The following is a 17,433-nucleotide window of genomic DNA, read 5'->3' on the forward strand; positions in this document are numbered from 1 at the left end:
TCTTTACAAGCAGGGGATGGGCCGGTGTCTTCACAAGTAGGGGATGGGCCGTCTTCTTTACAAGCAGGGGGTGGGCCGTCTTCTTTACAAGCAGGGGGTGGGCCGTCTTCTTTACAAGCAGGGGATGGGCCGTCTTCTTTACAAGCAGGGGATGGGCTGTCTTCTTTACAAGCAGGGGATGGGCCGGCTTCTTTACAAGCAGGGGATGGGCCGGCGTCTTCACAAGTAGGGGATGGGCCGTCTTCTTTACAAGCAGGGGCTGGGCCGTCTTCTTTACAAGCAGGGGATGGGCCGTCTTTTTTACAAGCAGGGGATGGGCCGTCTTTTTTACAAGCAGGGGGTGGGCCGTCTTCTTTACAAGCAGGGGATGGGCCGTCTTCTTTACAAGCAGGGGGTGGGCCGTCTTCTTTACAAGCAGGGGGTGGCTCGTCTTCTTTACAAGCGGGGGATGGGCCATTGTCTTCACAAGTGGGGGATGGGCCATTGTCTTCACAAGTGGGGGATAGGCCGTCCTCTTCATAAGCAGAGGATGGGCTGTCTTCTTCACATATGATTTATGGTCCATCTTCTTCACATGTGATGGATAGGCTGTCTTTTTCACATGCGATGGATGGTGCGTCGTCTTCCTAAGGTTTGATGAGCCGTCGTCTTCACACGCGATGGATGGGCTGTCAAGTTCACAAGCTAGGGATGGGCCGTTATCTTCACAAGCGGGGGATTGGCCGATGTCGTCATAAGCGGCAGATGGGCTATCTTCTTCACACATGTTGGATGGGCCATCGTCTTCACAAGCGGGGGATGGGCCATCGTCTTCACACACGATGGATGGGCCGTCTTCTTCATACGCAATGGATGGGCCGTCTTCTTCACACGCTAAGGATGAACCGTCTTCTTCACACGCAATGGATGGGCCATCTTCTTCACATGCGGTGGATGAGCTGTCATCTTCACACACGATGGATGGGCCATCTTCTTCACACGCTGTGGATGAGCTGTCATCTTCATACACGATGGATGGGCCATCGTCTTCACTCGTGGTGGATGAGCTGTCATCTTCACACACGATGGATGGGCCATCGTCTTCACACGCGATGGATGAGCCGTCTTCTTCACACGCGATGGATGAGCCGTCTTCTTCACATGCGATGGATGAGCCGTCTTCTTCACACGTGATGGATGAGCCGTCTTCTTCACACGCGGTGGATGAGCTGTCATCACGCACGATGGATGGGCCATCTTCTTCACACGTGATGGATGAGCCGTCTTCTTCACACGCGGTGGATGAGCTGTCATCACACACGATGGATGGGCCATCGTCTTCACACGCAATGGATGAGCCATCTTCTTCACACACGATGGATGAGCTTTCTTCTTCACACGCGATGAATAAGCTGTCATCTTCACACGCGATGGATGAGCCGTCATCTTCACACACGATGGATGAGCCGTCTTCTTCACACGTGATGGATGAGCTGTCATCTTCACACACGATGGATGAGCCGTCTTCTTCACACGCGATGAATGAGCTGTCATCTTCACACGCGATGGATGAGCTGTCATCTTCACACACGATGGATGAGCCGTCTTCTTCACAAGCGATGGATGAGCCGTCATCTTCACACACGATGGATGAGCCGTCTTTTTCACACACGATGGATGAGCCGTCTTCTTCACACGTGATGGATGAGCTGTCATCTTCACACGCGATGGATGAGCCGTCTTCTTCACAAGCAATGGATGAGCTGTCATCCTCACACACGATGGATGAGCTGTCTTCTTCACACGCGATGGATGAGCCGTCATCTTCACACGCGATGGATGAGCCGTCTTCTTCATACGCGATGGATGAGCTGTCATCTTCACACGCGATGGATGAGCCGTCATCTTCACACGCGATGGATGAGCCGTCATCTTCATACGCGATGGATGAGCCGTCATCTTCACACGCGATGGATGAGCCGTCTTCTTCATACGCGATGGATGAGCTGTCATCTTCACACGCGATGGATGAGCCGTCATCTTCACACGCGATGGATGAGCCGTCATCTTCATACGCGATGGATGATCCGTCATCTTCACACACGATGGATGAGCCGTCTTCTTCACAAGCAATGGATGAGCTGTCATCCTCACACACGATGGATGAGCCGTCTTCTTCACACGCGATGGATGAGCCGTCATCTTCACACGCGATGGATGAGCCGTCTTCTTCATACGCGATGGATGAGCTGTCATCTTCACACGCGATGGATGAGCCGTCATCTTCACACGCGATGGATGAGCCGTCATCTTCATACGCGATGGATGAGCCGTCATCTTCACACACGATGGATGAGCTGTCATCTTCACACACGATGGATGAGCCGTCTTCTTCACACGTCTTCTTCACACGCGATGAATGAGCTGTCATCTTCACACGCGATGGATGAGCTGTCATCTTCACACACGATGGATGGGCCGTCTTCTTCATACGCAATGGATGGGCCGTCTTCTTCACACGCTAAGGATGAACTGTCTTCTTCACACGCGATGGATGGGCCATCTTCTTCACATGCGGTGGATGAGCTGTCATCTTCACACACGATGGATGGGCCATCTTCTTCACACGCGGTGGATGAGCTGTCATCTTCACACACGATGGATGGGCCATCGTCTTCACTCGTGGTGGATGAGCTGTCATCTTCACACACGATGGATGGGCCATCGTCTTCACACGCGATGGATGAGCCGTCTTCTTCACACGCGATGGATGAGCCGTCTTCTTCACATGCGATGGATGAGCCGTCTTCTTCACACGTGATGGATGAGCCGTCTTCTTCACACGCGGTGGATAAGCTGTCATCACACACGATGTATGGGCCATCTTCTTCACACGTGGTGGATGAGCTGTCATCTTCACACACGATGGATGGGCCATCGTCTTCACACGCGATGGATGAGCCATCTTCTTCACACACGATGGATGAGCTTTCTTCTTCACACGCGATGAATAAGCTGTCATCTTCACACGCGATGGATGAGCCGTCATCTTCACACACGATGGATGAGCCGTCTTCTTCACACGTGATGGATGAGCTGTCATCTTCACACACGATGGATGAGCCGTCTTCTTCACACGCGATGAATGAGCTGTCATCTTCACACGCGATGGATGAGCTGTCATCTTCACACACGATGGATGAGCCGTCTTCTTCACAAGCGATGGATGAGCCGTCATCTTCACACACGATGGATGAGCCGTCTTTTTCACACACGATGGATGAGCCGTCTTCTTCACACGTGATGGATGAGCTGTCATCTTCACACGCGATGGATGAGCCGTCTTCTTCACAAGCAATGGATGAGCTGTCATCCTCACACACGATGGATGAGCTGTCTTCTTCACACGCGATGGATGAGCCGTCATCTTCACACGCGATGGATGAGCCGTCTTCTTCATACGCGATGGATGAGCTGTCATCTTCACACGCGATGGATGAGCCGTCATCTTCACACGCGATGGATGAGCCGTCATCTTCATACGCGATGGATGAGCCGTCATCTTCACACGCGATGGATGAGCCGTCTTCTTCATACGCGATGGATGAGCTGTCATCTTCACACGCGATGGATGAGCCGTCATCTTCACACGCGATGGATGAGCCGTCATCTTCATACGCGATGGATGATCCGTCATCTTCACACACGATGGATGAGCCGTCTTCTTCACAAGCAATGGATGAGCTGTCATCCTCACACACGATGGATGAGCCGTCTTCTTCACACGCGATGGATGAGCCGTCATCTTCACACGCGATGGATGAGCCGTCTTCTTCATACGCGATGGATGAGCTGTCATCTTCACACGCGATGGATGAGCCGTCATCTTCACACGCGATGGATGAGCCGTCATCTTCACACGCGATGAATGAGCTGCCATCTTCACACGCGATGGATGAGCTGTCATCTTCACACACGATGGATGAGCCGTCTTCTTCACACGCGATGAATGAGCTGTCATCTTCACACGCGATGGATGAGCTGTCATCTTCACACACGATGGATGAGCCGTCTTCTTCACAAGCGATGGATGAGCCGTCATCTTCACACACGATGGATGAGCCGTCTTTTTCACACACGATGGATGAGCCGTCTTCTTCACACGTGATGGATGAGCTGTCATCTTCACACGCGATGGATGAGCCGTCTTCTTCACAAGCAATGGATGAGCTGTCATCCTCACACACGATGGATGAGCTGTCTTCTTCACACGCGATGGATGAGCCGTCATCTTCACACGCGATGGATGAGCCGTCTTCTTCATACGCGATGGATGAGCTGTCATCTTCACACGCGATGGATGAGCCGTCATCTTCACACGCGATGGATGAGCCGTCATCTTCATACGCGATGGATGAGCCGTCATCTTCACACGCGATGGATGAGCCGTCTTCTTCATACGCGATGGATGAGCTGTCATCTTCACACGCGATGGATGAGCCGTCATCTTCACACGCGATGGATGAGCCGTCATCTTCATACGCGATGGATGATCCGTCATCTTCACACACGATGGATGAGCCGTCTTCTTCACAAGCAATGGATGAGCTGTCATCCTCACACACGATGGATGAGCCGTCTTCTTCACACGCGATGGATGAGCCGTCATCTTCACACGCGATGGATGAGCCGTCTTCTTCATACGCGATGGATGAGCTGTCATCTTCACACGCGATGGATGAGCCGTCATCTTCACACGCGATGGATGAGCCGTCATCTTCATATGCGATGGATGAGCCGTCATCTTCACACACGATGGATGAGCCGTCATCTTCACACGTGATGGATGAGCTGTCATCTTCACACACGATGGATGAGCCGTCTTCTTCACACGTCTTCTTCACACGCGATGAATGAGCTGTCATCTTCACACGCGATGGATGAGCTGTCATCTTCACACACGATGGATGAGCCGTCTTCTTCACAAGCGATGGATGAGCCGTCATCTTCACACACGATGGATGAGCCGTCTTTTTCACACACGATGGATGAGCCGTCTTCTTCACACATGATGGATGAGCTGTCATCTTCACACACGATGGATGAGCCGTCTTCTTCACAAGCAATGGATGAGCTGTCATCCTCACACACGATGGATGAGCCGTCTTCTTCACGCGATGGATGAGCCGTCATCTTCACACGCGATGGATGAGCCGTCTTCTTCATACGCGATGGATGAGCTGGCATCTTCACACGCGATGGATGAGCCGTCATCTTCACACGCGATGGATGAGCCGTCATCTTCATACGCGATGGATGAGCCATCTTCTTCACACGCGATAGATGAGCCATCTTCTTCATACGCGATGGATGAGCTGTCATCTTCACACGCGATGGATGAGCCGTCTTCTTCCACGCGATGGATGAGCTGTCATCTTCACACGCGATGGATGAGCCGTCTTCTTCATACGCGATGGATGATCCGTCATCTTCACACACGATGGATGAGCCGTCTTCTTCACAAGCAATGGATGAGCTGTCATCCTCACACACGATGGATGAGCCGTCTTCTTCACAAGCAATGGATGAGCTGTCATCTTCATACGCGATGGATGAGCCGTCATCTTCACACGCGATGGATGAGCCGTCTTCTTCATACGCGATGGATGAGCTGTCATCTTCACACGCGATGGATGAGCCGTCATCTTCACACGCGATGGATGAGCCGTCATCTTCATACGCGATGGATGATCCGTCATCTTCACACACGATGGATGAGCCGTCTTCTTCACAAGCAATGGATGAGCTGTCATCCTCACACACGATGGATGAGCCGTCTTCTTCACACGCGATGGATGAGCCGTCATCTTCACACGCGATGGATGAGCCGTCTTCTTCATACGCGATGGATGAGCTGTCATCTTCACACGCGATGGATGAGCCGTCATCTTCACACGCGATGGATGAGCCGTCATCTTCATATGCGATGGATGAGCCGTCATCTTCACACACGATGGATGAGCCGTCATCTTCACACGTGATGGATGAGCTGTCATCTTCACACACGATGGATGAGCCGTCTTCTTCACACGTCTTCTTCACACGCGATGAATGAGCTGTCATCTTCACACGCGATGGATGAGCTGTCATCTTCACACACGATGGATGAGCCGTCTTCTTCACAAGCGATGGATGAGCCGTCATCTTCACACACGATGGATGAGCCGTCTTTTTCACACACGATGGATGAGCCGTCTTCTTCACACGTGATGGATGAGCTGTCATCTTCACACACGATGGATGAGCCGTCTTCTTCACAAGCAATGGATGAGCTGTCATCCTCACACACGATGGATGAGCCGTCTTCTTCACGCGATGGATGAGCCGTCATCTTCACACGCGATGGATGAGCCGTCTTCTTCATACGCGATGGATGAGCTGGCATCTTCACACGCGATGGATGAGCCGTCATCTTCACACGCGATGGATGAGCCGTCATCTTCATACGCGATGGATGAGCCATCTTCTTCACACGCGATAGATGAGCCATCTTCTTCATACGCGATGGATGAGCTGTCATCTTCACACGCGATGGATGAGCCGTCTTCTTCCACGCGATGGATGAGCTGTCATCTTCACACGCGATGGATGAGCCGTCTTCTTCATACGCGATGGATGAGCTGTCATCTTCACACGCGATGGATGAGCCGTCATCTTCACACGCGATGGATGAGCCGTCTTCTTCACACGCGATGGATGAGCCGTCTTCTTCCACGCGATGGATGAGCTGTCATCTTCACACGCAATGGATGAGCCGTCATCTTCACACGTGGGGAATGGGCCTTCGTCTTTACAAGTGGGGGATGGGCCGTCATCTTTACGCACAATAAATGGGCGGTCGTCTTCACTAGCGGGGGATAGGCTGTAAAATTCTCATGCAATGGGTGAGTTGTCATCTTCATTAGCGGGTATGGGCCATATTCTTCACATGCGATGGATGGGTCATCATCTTCACAAGCGAGCGATGGGCCACTGTCTTCACATGTGATTAATTGAAAGTCCTGCTCACATGGATAGGCCGTCATCTTCATTAGCGAGGATTGGCCGTTGTGCTCACACGCGATGGATGGGCCATCGTCTTCACCATATGGTGGCACACTGTATACTGTGATAACAGGAGAATCTATGAACTGTCAGAAATCATTGATTCGGCTTTGCCTATGGTACGTCTCTGTATGCCACATAATATAGCACCATATGGCGGCACACTGTATACTATGATAACAGGAGAATCTATGAACTGCCATTAATTAATGATTCGGCCTTGCCTATGGTATGTATCTGTACGGCACATAATATAGCACCATATGGCGGCACATGGAGTCCCTGCAACTGTATACTATGATAACAAGAGAATCCATGAGCTGCCATAATTCAATAATCCGGCCTTACCTATGGCACGTCTCTGTACGGCACATATATTAGCACCATATGGTGGCACACTGTAGACTATCATAACAGGAGAATCCATGAGCTGCCATAAACCAGTATTCCGGCCTTACCTATGGTACATCTCTCTACGGCATGTAATCTAGCACCATATGGCAATACCTGAAGACCCCATAACTTCGTACTGCTGGGATAGGGAAGACTGGAAGACCCATAAAGCAGTGATCGCTCCCCAAAATTACAAGCAAAATGGGTAACTTCAAAGACCAGGTTATAAGTTATACGGTATTTATTACTTGACCTTTTCTGTGTGTTGTATGTTTATTCTTCATATTTTTGTATTTTTCACCCCTCCAGGAGGAAAGACGCGTCCTGTACAGGGGTGAGCGCAGGCTCTCGCCCATCACGGATCTGCATTGTCGCCTGCATCTTGGAGCGCAGAGTTCAGATGTTCTCCAGATGGTCTCCAAGAATACGATTCTGCACAAACAAGCTGTCAGCGGTAATGAGCAGAGTCACACGCGGGTGAGCAATCCTCCTCCATCATCATCATCACGAGTGCGTCTCCTCTCATCACTCACATAATCCCCCGAGAAGCGGGGTGCGGCCGTCTGTCCACCCCTATGTATGGATCTCACACAGCAGGGGGCGCTCTGTTACAGAATCTCCTACTTTTTCAGACTCAACCAATGACATCACTGCTTTAATGTTCACACTAAAGTCAAAAAATAAAAGCTCTAGCACTAAGAAGAAGTATATACTGTATAAAGTGATGCATGTATTTGCTGTTATTCCGTATACTGCGCACGTTCCGCTTTATAATATTTGGTTACATTCTCTTCTATAAGGGTCTAATTCCAAAGCCACCCCCTGCGTACCTGGAGCTATGTGCGCCCGCTGTCCGCATTACTAACAGAATGGACAAAAAGAGAAAACTACGGGACACAAAGAAGGAGCTAGAAATGTAAGAGCGGTATCCGAAAACTCCCTGCCCCTCTTACACCTGCGCTTCTTACACCTGCTCCTCTTACTCCTGCTCCTCTTACACCTGCTCCTCTTACTCCTGCTCCTCTTACACCTGCTCCTCTTACACCTGCTCCTCTTACACCTGCTCCTCTTACTCCTGCTCCTCTTACACCTGCTCCTCTTACTCCTGCTCCTCTTACACCTGCTCCTCTTACACCTGCTCCTCTTACACCTGCTCCTCCTTTTCTGCTCCTCTTACACCTGCTCCTCTTTGTCTTCTCCTCTTACACCTGCTCCTCCTTGTCTACTCCTTTTACACCTGCTCCTCCTTGTCTGATCCTCTTACACCTGCTCCTCCTTGTCTGATCCTCTTACACCTGCTCCTCCTTGTCTGCTTCTCTTAGACCTGTGCCTCTTACACCCACTCCTCTTACACCTGCTCCTCTTACACCCGCTCCTCTTACACCCGCTCCTCTTACACCTGCTCCTCCTTGTCGGCTCCTCTTACACCCGCTCCTCCTTGTCTGCTCCTCTTACACCTGCTCCTCTTACACCTGCTCCTACTTGTCTGCTCTTCTTACACCTGCTCCTCCTTGTCTGCTCCTCTTAGACCTGTGCCTCCTTGTCTGCTCCTCTTACACCCGCTCCTCCTTGTCTGCTCCTCTTACACCTGCTCCTTCTTGTCTGCTCCTCTTACCCCTGCTCCTCCTTGTCTGCTCCTCTTATACCTGCTCCTCTTACACCTGCTCCTCCTCGTCTGCTCCTCTTACACCCGCTCCTCCTTGTCTGCTCCTCATACACCTGCTCCTCGTTATCTGCTCCTCTTATACCTGCTCCTCTTACACCTGCTCCTCCTTGTCTGCTCCTCTTACACCTGCTCCTCTTACACCTTCTCCTCCTTGATTTCTCCTCTTACACCTGCTCCTCCTTGTCTGCTCATCTTACACCTGCTCCTTCTCGTCTACTCCTCTTACACCTGCTCCTCCTTGTCTGCTCCTCTTACACCTGCTCTTCCTTGTCTGCTTCTCTTACACCTGCTCCTCCTTGTCTGCTTCTCTTACACCTGCTCCTCCTTGTCTGCTTTTCTTACTCCTGCTCCTCTTACACCCGCTCCTCTTACACCTGCTCCTCCTTGTCTGCTCCTCTTACACCCGCTCCTCCATGTCTGCTCCTCTTACACCTGCTCCTCTTACACCTGCTCCTCCTTGTCTGCTCCTCTTAGACCTGTGCCTCCTTGTCTGCTCCTCTTACACCCGCTCCTCCTTGTCTGCTCCTCTTACACCTGCTCCTTCTTGTCTGCTCCTCTTACACCTGCTCCTCCTTGTCTGCTCCTCTTATACCTGCTCCTCTTACACCCGCTCCTCCTCGTCTGCTCCTCTTACACCCGCTCCTCCTTGTCTGCTCCTCATACACCTGCTCCTCGTTATCTGCTCCTCTTATACCTGCTCCTCTTACACCTGCTCCTCCTTGTCTGCTCCTCTTACACCTGCTCTTCCTTGTCTGCTTCTCTTACACCTGCTCCTCCTTGTCTGCTTCTCTTACACCTGCTCCTCCTTGTCTGCTTTTCTTACTCCTGCTCCTCTTACACCCGCTCCTCTTACACCTGCTCCTCCTTGTCTGCTCCTCTTACACCCGCTCCTCCATGTCTGCTCCTCTTACACCTGCTCCTCTTACACCTGCTCCTCCTTGTCTACTCCTTTTAGACCTGTGCCTCCTTGTCTGCTCCTCTTACACCCGCTCCTCCTTGTCTGCTCCTCTTACACCTGCTCCGCCTTGTCTGCTCCTCTTACACCTGCTCCTCCTTGTTTGCTCCTCTTATACCTGCTCCTCTTACACCCGCTCCTCCTCGTCTGCTCCTCTTACACCCGCTCCTCCTTGTCTGCTCCTCATACACCTGCTCCTCGTTATCTGCTCCTCTTATACCTGCTCCTCTTACACCTGCTCCTCCTTGATTTCTCCTCTTACACCTGCTCCTCCTTGTCTGCTCATCTTACACCTGCTCCTTCTCCTCTACTCCTCTTACACCTGTTCCTCCTTGTCTGCTCCTCTTACACCTGCTCTTCCTTGTCTGTTTCTCTTACACCTGCTCCTCCTTGTCTACTTCTCTTACACCTGCTCCTCCTTGTTTGCTTCTCTTACACCTGCTCCTCCTTGTCTGCTTCTCTTACACATGCTCCTCCTTGTCTGCTTTTCTTACTCCTGCTCCTCTTACACCCGCTCCTCCTTGTCTGCTTCTCTTATACCTGCGCCTCCTTGTCTGCTCCTTTTACTCCTGCTCCTCTTACACCTGCTCCTTGTCAGCTCCTCTTACACCTGCTCCTCCTTGTCTGCTCCTCTTACTCCTGCTCCTCTTACACCTGCCCCTTGTCTGCTCCTCTTACACCTGCTCCTCCTTGTTTGCTCCTCTTACACCTGCTCCTCTTACACCGCTCCTCCTTGTTTGCTCCTCTTACACCTGCTCCTCTTACACCTGCTCCTCCTTTTCTGCTCCTCTTACACCTGCTCCTCTTACACCACTCCTCCTTGTTTGCTCCTCTTACACCTGCTCCTCCTTGTCTGCTCCTCTTATACCTGCTCCTCCTTGTCTACTCCTCTTACACCTGCTCCTCTTACACCACTCCTCCTTGTTTGCTCCTCTTACACCTGCTCCTCCATGTCTGCTCCTCTTATACCTGCTCCTCCTTGTCTACTCCTCTTACACCACTCCTCCTTGTCTGCTCCTCTTACACCTGCTCCTCCTTGTCTGCTCCTCTTACACCTGCTTCTCTTACACCTGCTCCTCCAAAGGAGAATTGGACTTTGGTGCTGTATAACGGTCGTACTAAGGGCTAGGGGGCAGCAAAAGGAGCAAAATAGGGTCAAGAGGAGGATAATTGGCCTACAAGCAATTGTGGATAGGGAATAAATAAAAAGAAAATGACGTGGGGTCCCCCCTATTTTTGATAACCAGCACAGGTAAAGCAGATAGCCGCAGGCTTTTATTATCAAGCTGGGAGGGTTCATGGTTTTTGGCCCTTCTCAGCCTAAATATAGCAGCCTGCAGCTGCCCCATAAGTGGTGTATCCATTAGATGCTCCAATTCTGGCGCTTTGCCCAGCTCTTCCCGATTTCCTGCTGTGGTGGGAATCAGGGTAATAGGTTAATGGGGTTCAGCTGTGTAGTGACAGTTGGCATCAAGCCCAGGGATTAGTAATGGAGAGGCATCTATCAGACACCTCCATTACTAATCCGGCAAGTGTACAATTAAAAATCACACATACACTGGAAATAAATAGTTTATTTGCGTAAAGACACCCCCACACTCCCTCATTCACCAATTTATTAATTAAAAAGAAATCCCCAAAGTTCTGATGTAATTCAATGGTGTAATGTCCCATGACTCCCATCAAATCCTTTGGATTTTGAGAACATTCTCAGAACGAGGCTCCATAGGATTCAATGGATGTCGTGGGACATTACACCATTGACTTTATGTTGGAAATTCTAGTTCTTTTTAATTAATACAGTAAATTGGTGAACGAGGGAGTGTGGGGGAGTCTTTATTCAAATAAACAATTTTTACTTGTGTATGTGTATTTTTTAAATGTACACTTACCAGGTTAGTAATGTGGGTGTCTGATAGACGCCTCTCCATTACTAACCCCTGGGCTTGATACAAGCTGTCAATTCACATCTGACATCAATACCAAAACTATTACCCCAATTGCCACCACACCAGGGCAATCGGGAAGAGCTGGGCAAAGCACCAGAACTGGAGCATCTAATGGATCCGCCACTTCTGGGGCAGCTGTGGGCTGCTATTTTTAGGTAGGGAGGGGCCAAATAGCCATGGACAGCCCAGCTTGATAATACCAGCCCCCAGCTGTCTGCTTTACCTTGGCGGTTATCGAAAATAGAGGGGACCCAACATAATTTTTTTTTTACACTTATTTATTCCCTATCCACATTTATTTGAAAGGAAATTTTCCTCGATGTTTGCAACACACTCCAATAATCCACTCTGCACCAGGCTGAGAATGAAATGGCGGCGCAACTCGTGGTCCGGCCCTTATACAGTCCGGGTAACGTGGTGTGCCAGCCACTCAAAGCCATGCCAGTACTCGGCATGGTAGTGATGTATGTGGAAGTGACACTAGGTGTCTGGTACGAACCCTGAACGTTATTTGGGTTCGCTCATCCCAGCCTCTATTGGACTGGAAGTGATGAGCCGTTCCTATGTTGTGCAGCCTATCTCCATATTATTGTCAGCTTTCACCTATTTTTTCTTTGCAGCAAACACCGGAGTGAGGTAATGATCACCCGGAGCCTAGAGGCAACCTCAGCGTCCTCAAAATCAGACGTGAAACTGAAGAAAAGCTTCCAGAGCCGCTGTGACCTGACGGATACATCTGACTGCAAAATACCAAAGGAGGCGGCCCAGCCTGAGACTGACACATGTCAGGGGAGCACAAATGGTAATAGAAGGGATTAAAGGGCAAATGTGATTGAATAGTAAATACAGTATGACACAAAAGTGAGTACACCCCTCACACTTTTGTAAATATTTTATTATATCTTTTCCTGGGACAGCACTGAAGATCTGACCCTGTGATACAATGTGCAGTGTCAGTGTGCAGCTCGTATAACAGTGTAAATTTGGTGTCCTCTAAATAATGCAGCACACAGTCATTAATGTCTAAACCGCTAGCAACAAAAGTGAGTACACCCCTAAGTGACAGTGGCCAAAATTGTACCCAGTTAGCCATTTCCCCTCCCCGGTGTCATGTGACTCGTTAGTGTTACAAGGTCTCAGGAGTCAATGGGGGCCAGGTGTGTTACATTGGGTGTTATCGCTCACACACTCTCTCATACCGGTCACTGGAAGAGCAACATGGCTCCTCATCCAGCGGCTCCTGTGAAGCTCTTGTGACCTCCAGGCCCAAGAGAGATAAGGCCGAGCTGGACAATAATGGTGGCCACACAAAATATTCACAACACGGGCACAATTTGTCCATTTTCACTTAGGGGTGTACTCACTTTTGTTGCTAGCAGTTCAGATATTAATGGCTGTGTGCTGAGTTATTTAGAGGACACCAATTGTACCCTGCTATACAAGCCGCACACTGACACTACATTGTATCACAGGGTCAGATCTGCAGTGCTGCCCCAGGAAAAGATATAAAATACTGTATATAAAAAACATACGAGGGGTGTACTCACTTTTCTATATGCCTTGTAAATGTCACTCACAACATATCTGGTGTCATAATGGGTCATATTCGGCAAATTAAAACTTTTCTTGTTGCCTGTTATAACATTCTGCATTTTTCCAATGTAATTTGTGTCTCATTTCTTAATTTTGGATAATCCTTGCTGTTGAATGAATCCTCCACTGCTTACATTAGGGTCAATATCATATCTCTGTGTCCAGGCTGTGTATATGTCACACGATCAGATGTTCTTGCCATTACCGCAGTGCAGCTTTTTTTTTTACCAAGCTTAGGTATGGTTGCAGGTTGGATACAGTTGCAGGTTGAATATGGTTGCAGGTTAGATATGGTTGCAGGTTAGATATGGTTGCTGGTTGAATATGGTTGCTGGTTGAATATGGTTGCTGGTTGGATACGGTTGCTGGTTGGATATGGTTGCTGGTTGGACATGGTTGCAGGTTAGATATGGTTGCAGGTTAGATATGGCTGCTGGTTGGACATGGTTGCTGGTTAGATATGGTTGCTGGTCAGATATGGTTGCTGGTTAGATATGGTTGCAGGTTAGATGTGGTTGCAGGTTGGATATGGCTGCTGGTTGAATATGGTACAGATTGGATATGGTTACCGGTTGGATATGGTTGAAGGTTGGATATGGTTGCAGGTTGGATATAGTTACAGGTTGGATATGGCTGCTGGTTGGATATGATTGCTGGTTGAATATGGTTGCAGGTTGGATATGGTTAATATGGTTGCAGGTTGGATTTGGTTGCAGGTTGGATATTGTTGCAGGTAGGATATGGTTGCAGGTTGGATATGGTTGCTGGTTAAATATGGCTGCTGGTTGGATATGGTTGCAGGTTGGATATAGTATGGTGTCTCCTGTGAAGCCTGTGATGTCAGATTACCAGGATGATAACAGAGAGTAATAGGATGAGGGTTTCCAGGCCGCGCCAATGACAACCAACGTTAAGCTGTTAGATTAATGTTGCTTTTATTCCAATTACAGGTCCTAGACCTGTAATTGGAATAAAAGCAACATTAATCTAACAGCTTTAAGCTGGTGTCACACATAACGACGACGACAACGACGTCGCTGCTACGTCACCATTTTCTGTGACGTTGCAGCGACGTCCCGTCGCTGTCGCTGTGTGTGACATCCAGCAACGACCTGGCCCCTGCTGTGAGGTCGCCGGTCGTTGCTGAATGTCCAGCTTCATTTTTTGGTCGTCACTCTCCCGCTGTGACACACACATCGCTGTGTGTGACAGCGAGAGAGCGACGAAATGAAGCGATCAGGAGCCGGCACTGGCAGCTGCGGTATGCTGTAACCAGCGTAAACATCGGGTAACCAAGGGAAGACCTTTCCCTGGTTACCCGATGTTTACGCTGGTTACCAGCCTCTGCTCTTGCTGCCAGTGCCGGCTCCTGCACTGTGACATGTGGCTGCAGTACGCATCGGGTAATTAACCCGATGTGTGCTGCAGGAGAGCAAGGAGCCAGCGCTAAGCGCGGCTCCCTGCTCTCTGAACTGTGACATGTAGCTGCAGCACACATCGGGTTAATTAACCCGATGTGTGCTGCAGGAGAGCAAGGAGCCAGCGCTAAGCGCGGCTCCCTGCTCTCTGAACATGTAGCACAGCGACCTTATGATCGCTGCTTCTGCTGTGTTTGACAGCTAAGCAGCGATCATAACAGCGACTTACAAGGTCGCTGTTACGTCACCGAAAATGGTGACGTAACAGCGACGTCGTTGTCGCTGTCGTTTAGTGTGACACCAGCTTAACGTTGGTTGTCATTGGCGCGGCCTGGAAACCCTCATCCTATTACTCTCTGTTATCTGCCAAACCGAGGGACCGCTGCCGTGACCTTGGATTTATCTATCTACATATATGCTGTTATAGGAGTTGTGACTTTCACAACCCCTATAGGTGAGTAGTACCTTATCTCTTTTCTCCCCCAATGCTACTTGGGTAAGACCCTATTGCGCTTCTTTTCTCCACAGTTTAATTGTCAGATTACCAGGATGGAGAGGAGTCGCACCCCTTTGTTCTTACTCAGAGATTTCTGTTACAGTTACATAGATGACATACAATACTGATACTGGATAATTAATAGATTGAACCTTGATGGTTGTTATTATTTTTATGTTATAGATGCATTGTTGCATATACAGAGAGTCAGAGCCGGCCTTGGCTGGAGAACCCCCCGACTCCAAAGAGAAGTCTGCGAGGCCGAAAAATATACCAGATTTCTAAAGGTAACCCCAGGATATAGTGAGGAACATGTCCTCGACTCAGGAACAATTAGTCTATCCACATCGGACATTTCCCAGCTCCAGGTTCTTTATCCTCTGGTGGTCAGCCATGATGGGCAAGGGAAGATCAGCAGCGCCTCATTTCTAATGGCATCGGAGGTGTAGCTGCTCTTTTTGGGGGTGATCCTTGCAGGACACCTCTACACACTCTATAATGTCCTTTTGCTTTGTGGAAAGATCTTACCCTGAATAGTTGGACACCGGCATAGACAGAATGGAGCTATAGGGACAGCAAAAGGCCAAACCATGAGAGTGACGTCTCTGAATATCAACCTCTAGAGATTAAAAATTGTACTGCTTATTAATTTCATAAACTTTCAGGCTGCGGACTCCGTTCACTGTTTTTTAGCATAAGAGGAGACTGATACTGCACCCCTTTACTTCCTCCCTGCTGAGAAGGATGGAAGAAAATGTATGGTGTCTATAGATAGATATGCGATAAGTAGATACATATAGTGGGTATGGAAAGTATTCAGACCCCTTTAAATTTTTCACTCTTTGTTTCATTTCGTAAATTAAAAAAAGTTCATTTTCTTCTCATTAATGTGCACTCTGCGCCCCATCCCCCATCTTGCCAGAAAACCCCCCAAAAATGTAGAAATTTTAGCAAACTTTTTAAACAAGAAAAACTGAAATATCACATGGTCAGAAGTATTCAGCCCCTTTGCTCGGTATTGAGTAGAGGCATCCTCACTTTTGAGCTAGTACAGCCATGAGTCTTCTTGGGATCCTGGATTTGGGGATCCTCGGCCATTCTTTCTTGCCAGATCCTCTCCAGTTCCGGCAGGTTGGATGGAGAACGTTGGTGGACGTCATATTCAGGTCTCTCCAGAGATGCTCAATTGGGTTTAGGTCAGGGCTCTGGCTGGGCCGGTCAAGAATGGTCACAGAGTTGTTCTGAAGCCGCTCCTTTTTTATTTTAGCTGTGTGCTTAGGGTCATTGTCTTGTTGGAAGGTGAACCTTCGGCCAAGTCTGAGGTCCAGAGCACTTTGGAAGAGGTTTTGTTCCAGGATATCTCTGTACTTGGCCGCATTCATCTTTCCTTCAATTGCAGCCAGTCGTCCTGCCTCTGCCCCATAGCATGATGCTGCCACCACCATGTTTCACTGTGGGGATTGTATTGGGCAGGTGATGAGCAGTGCCTGGTTTTCTCAACACATACCACTTAGAATTATCACCAAAAAGTTCTATCTTTGTCCCATCAGACCAGAGAATCTTATTTCTCATAGTCTGGGAGTCCTTCGTGTGTTTTTTTGAAAACTCTATGCGGCTTTCATATGTCTTGCACTGAGGAGAGGCTTCTGTCGGGCCACTCTGCCATAAAGGCCCAACTGGTGGAGGCTGCAGTGATAGGTGACTTTGTGGAACTTTCTCCCATCTCCCTACTGCATTTCTGGAGCTCAGCCACAGTGATCTTGGGTTCTTCTTTACCTTTCTCACCAAGGCTCTTCTCCCAAGATTGCTTAGTTTGGCTGGACAGCCAGGTCTAGGAAGAGTTCTGGTGGTCCCAAACTTCTTCCATTAAAGGATTATGG

The 17,433-nt window shown here is 49.4% G+C and overlaps 1 protein-coding gene across 1 annotated transcript in view; it reads left to right on the forward strand.

Annotated features, from left to right (window-relative positions):
* The first annotated feature begins 7,677 nt into the window (after positions 1 to 7,677).
* Positions 7,678 to 17,433, forward strand: part of DNAH14 (dynein axonemal heavy chain 14) — a 291,138-nt gene continuing 281,382 nt past the window's right edge. Inside the window, exons 1-5 of the mRNA XM_075341429.1 lie at positions 7,678 to 7,713; positions 7,786 to 7,953; positions 8,277 to 8,392; positions 12,667 to 12,848; positions 15,737 to 15,840. Of these exons, the coding sequence (XP_075197544.1) occupies positions 7,678 to 7,713; positions 7,786 to 7,953; positions 8,277 to 8,392; positions 12,667 to 12,848; positions 15,737 to 15,840 (606 nt within the window). The remainder of the gene's footprint in view (positions 7,714 to 7,785; positions 7,954 to 8,276; positions 8,393 to 12,666; positions 12,849 to 15,736; positions 15,841 to 17,433) is intronic.

This window comes from Anomaloglossus baeobatrachus, chromosome 3, assembly GCF_048569485.1.
Source record: "Anomaloglossus baeobatrachus isolate aAnoBae1 chromosome 3, aAnoBae1.hap1, whole genome shotgun sequence".
NCBI classification, from domain to species: Eukaryota; Metazoa; Chordata; class Amphibia; order Anura; family Aromobatidae; genus Anomaloglossus; species Anomaloglossus baeobatrachus.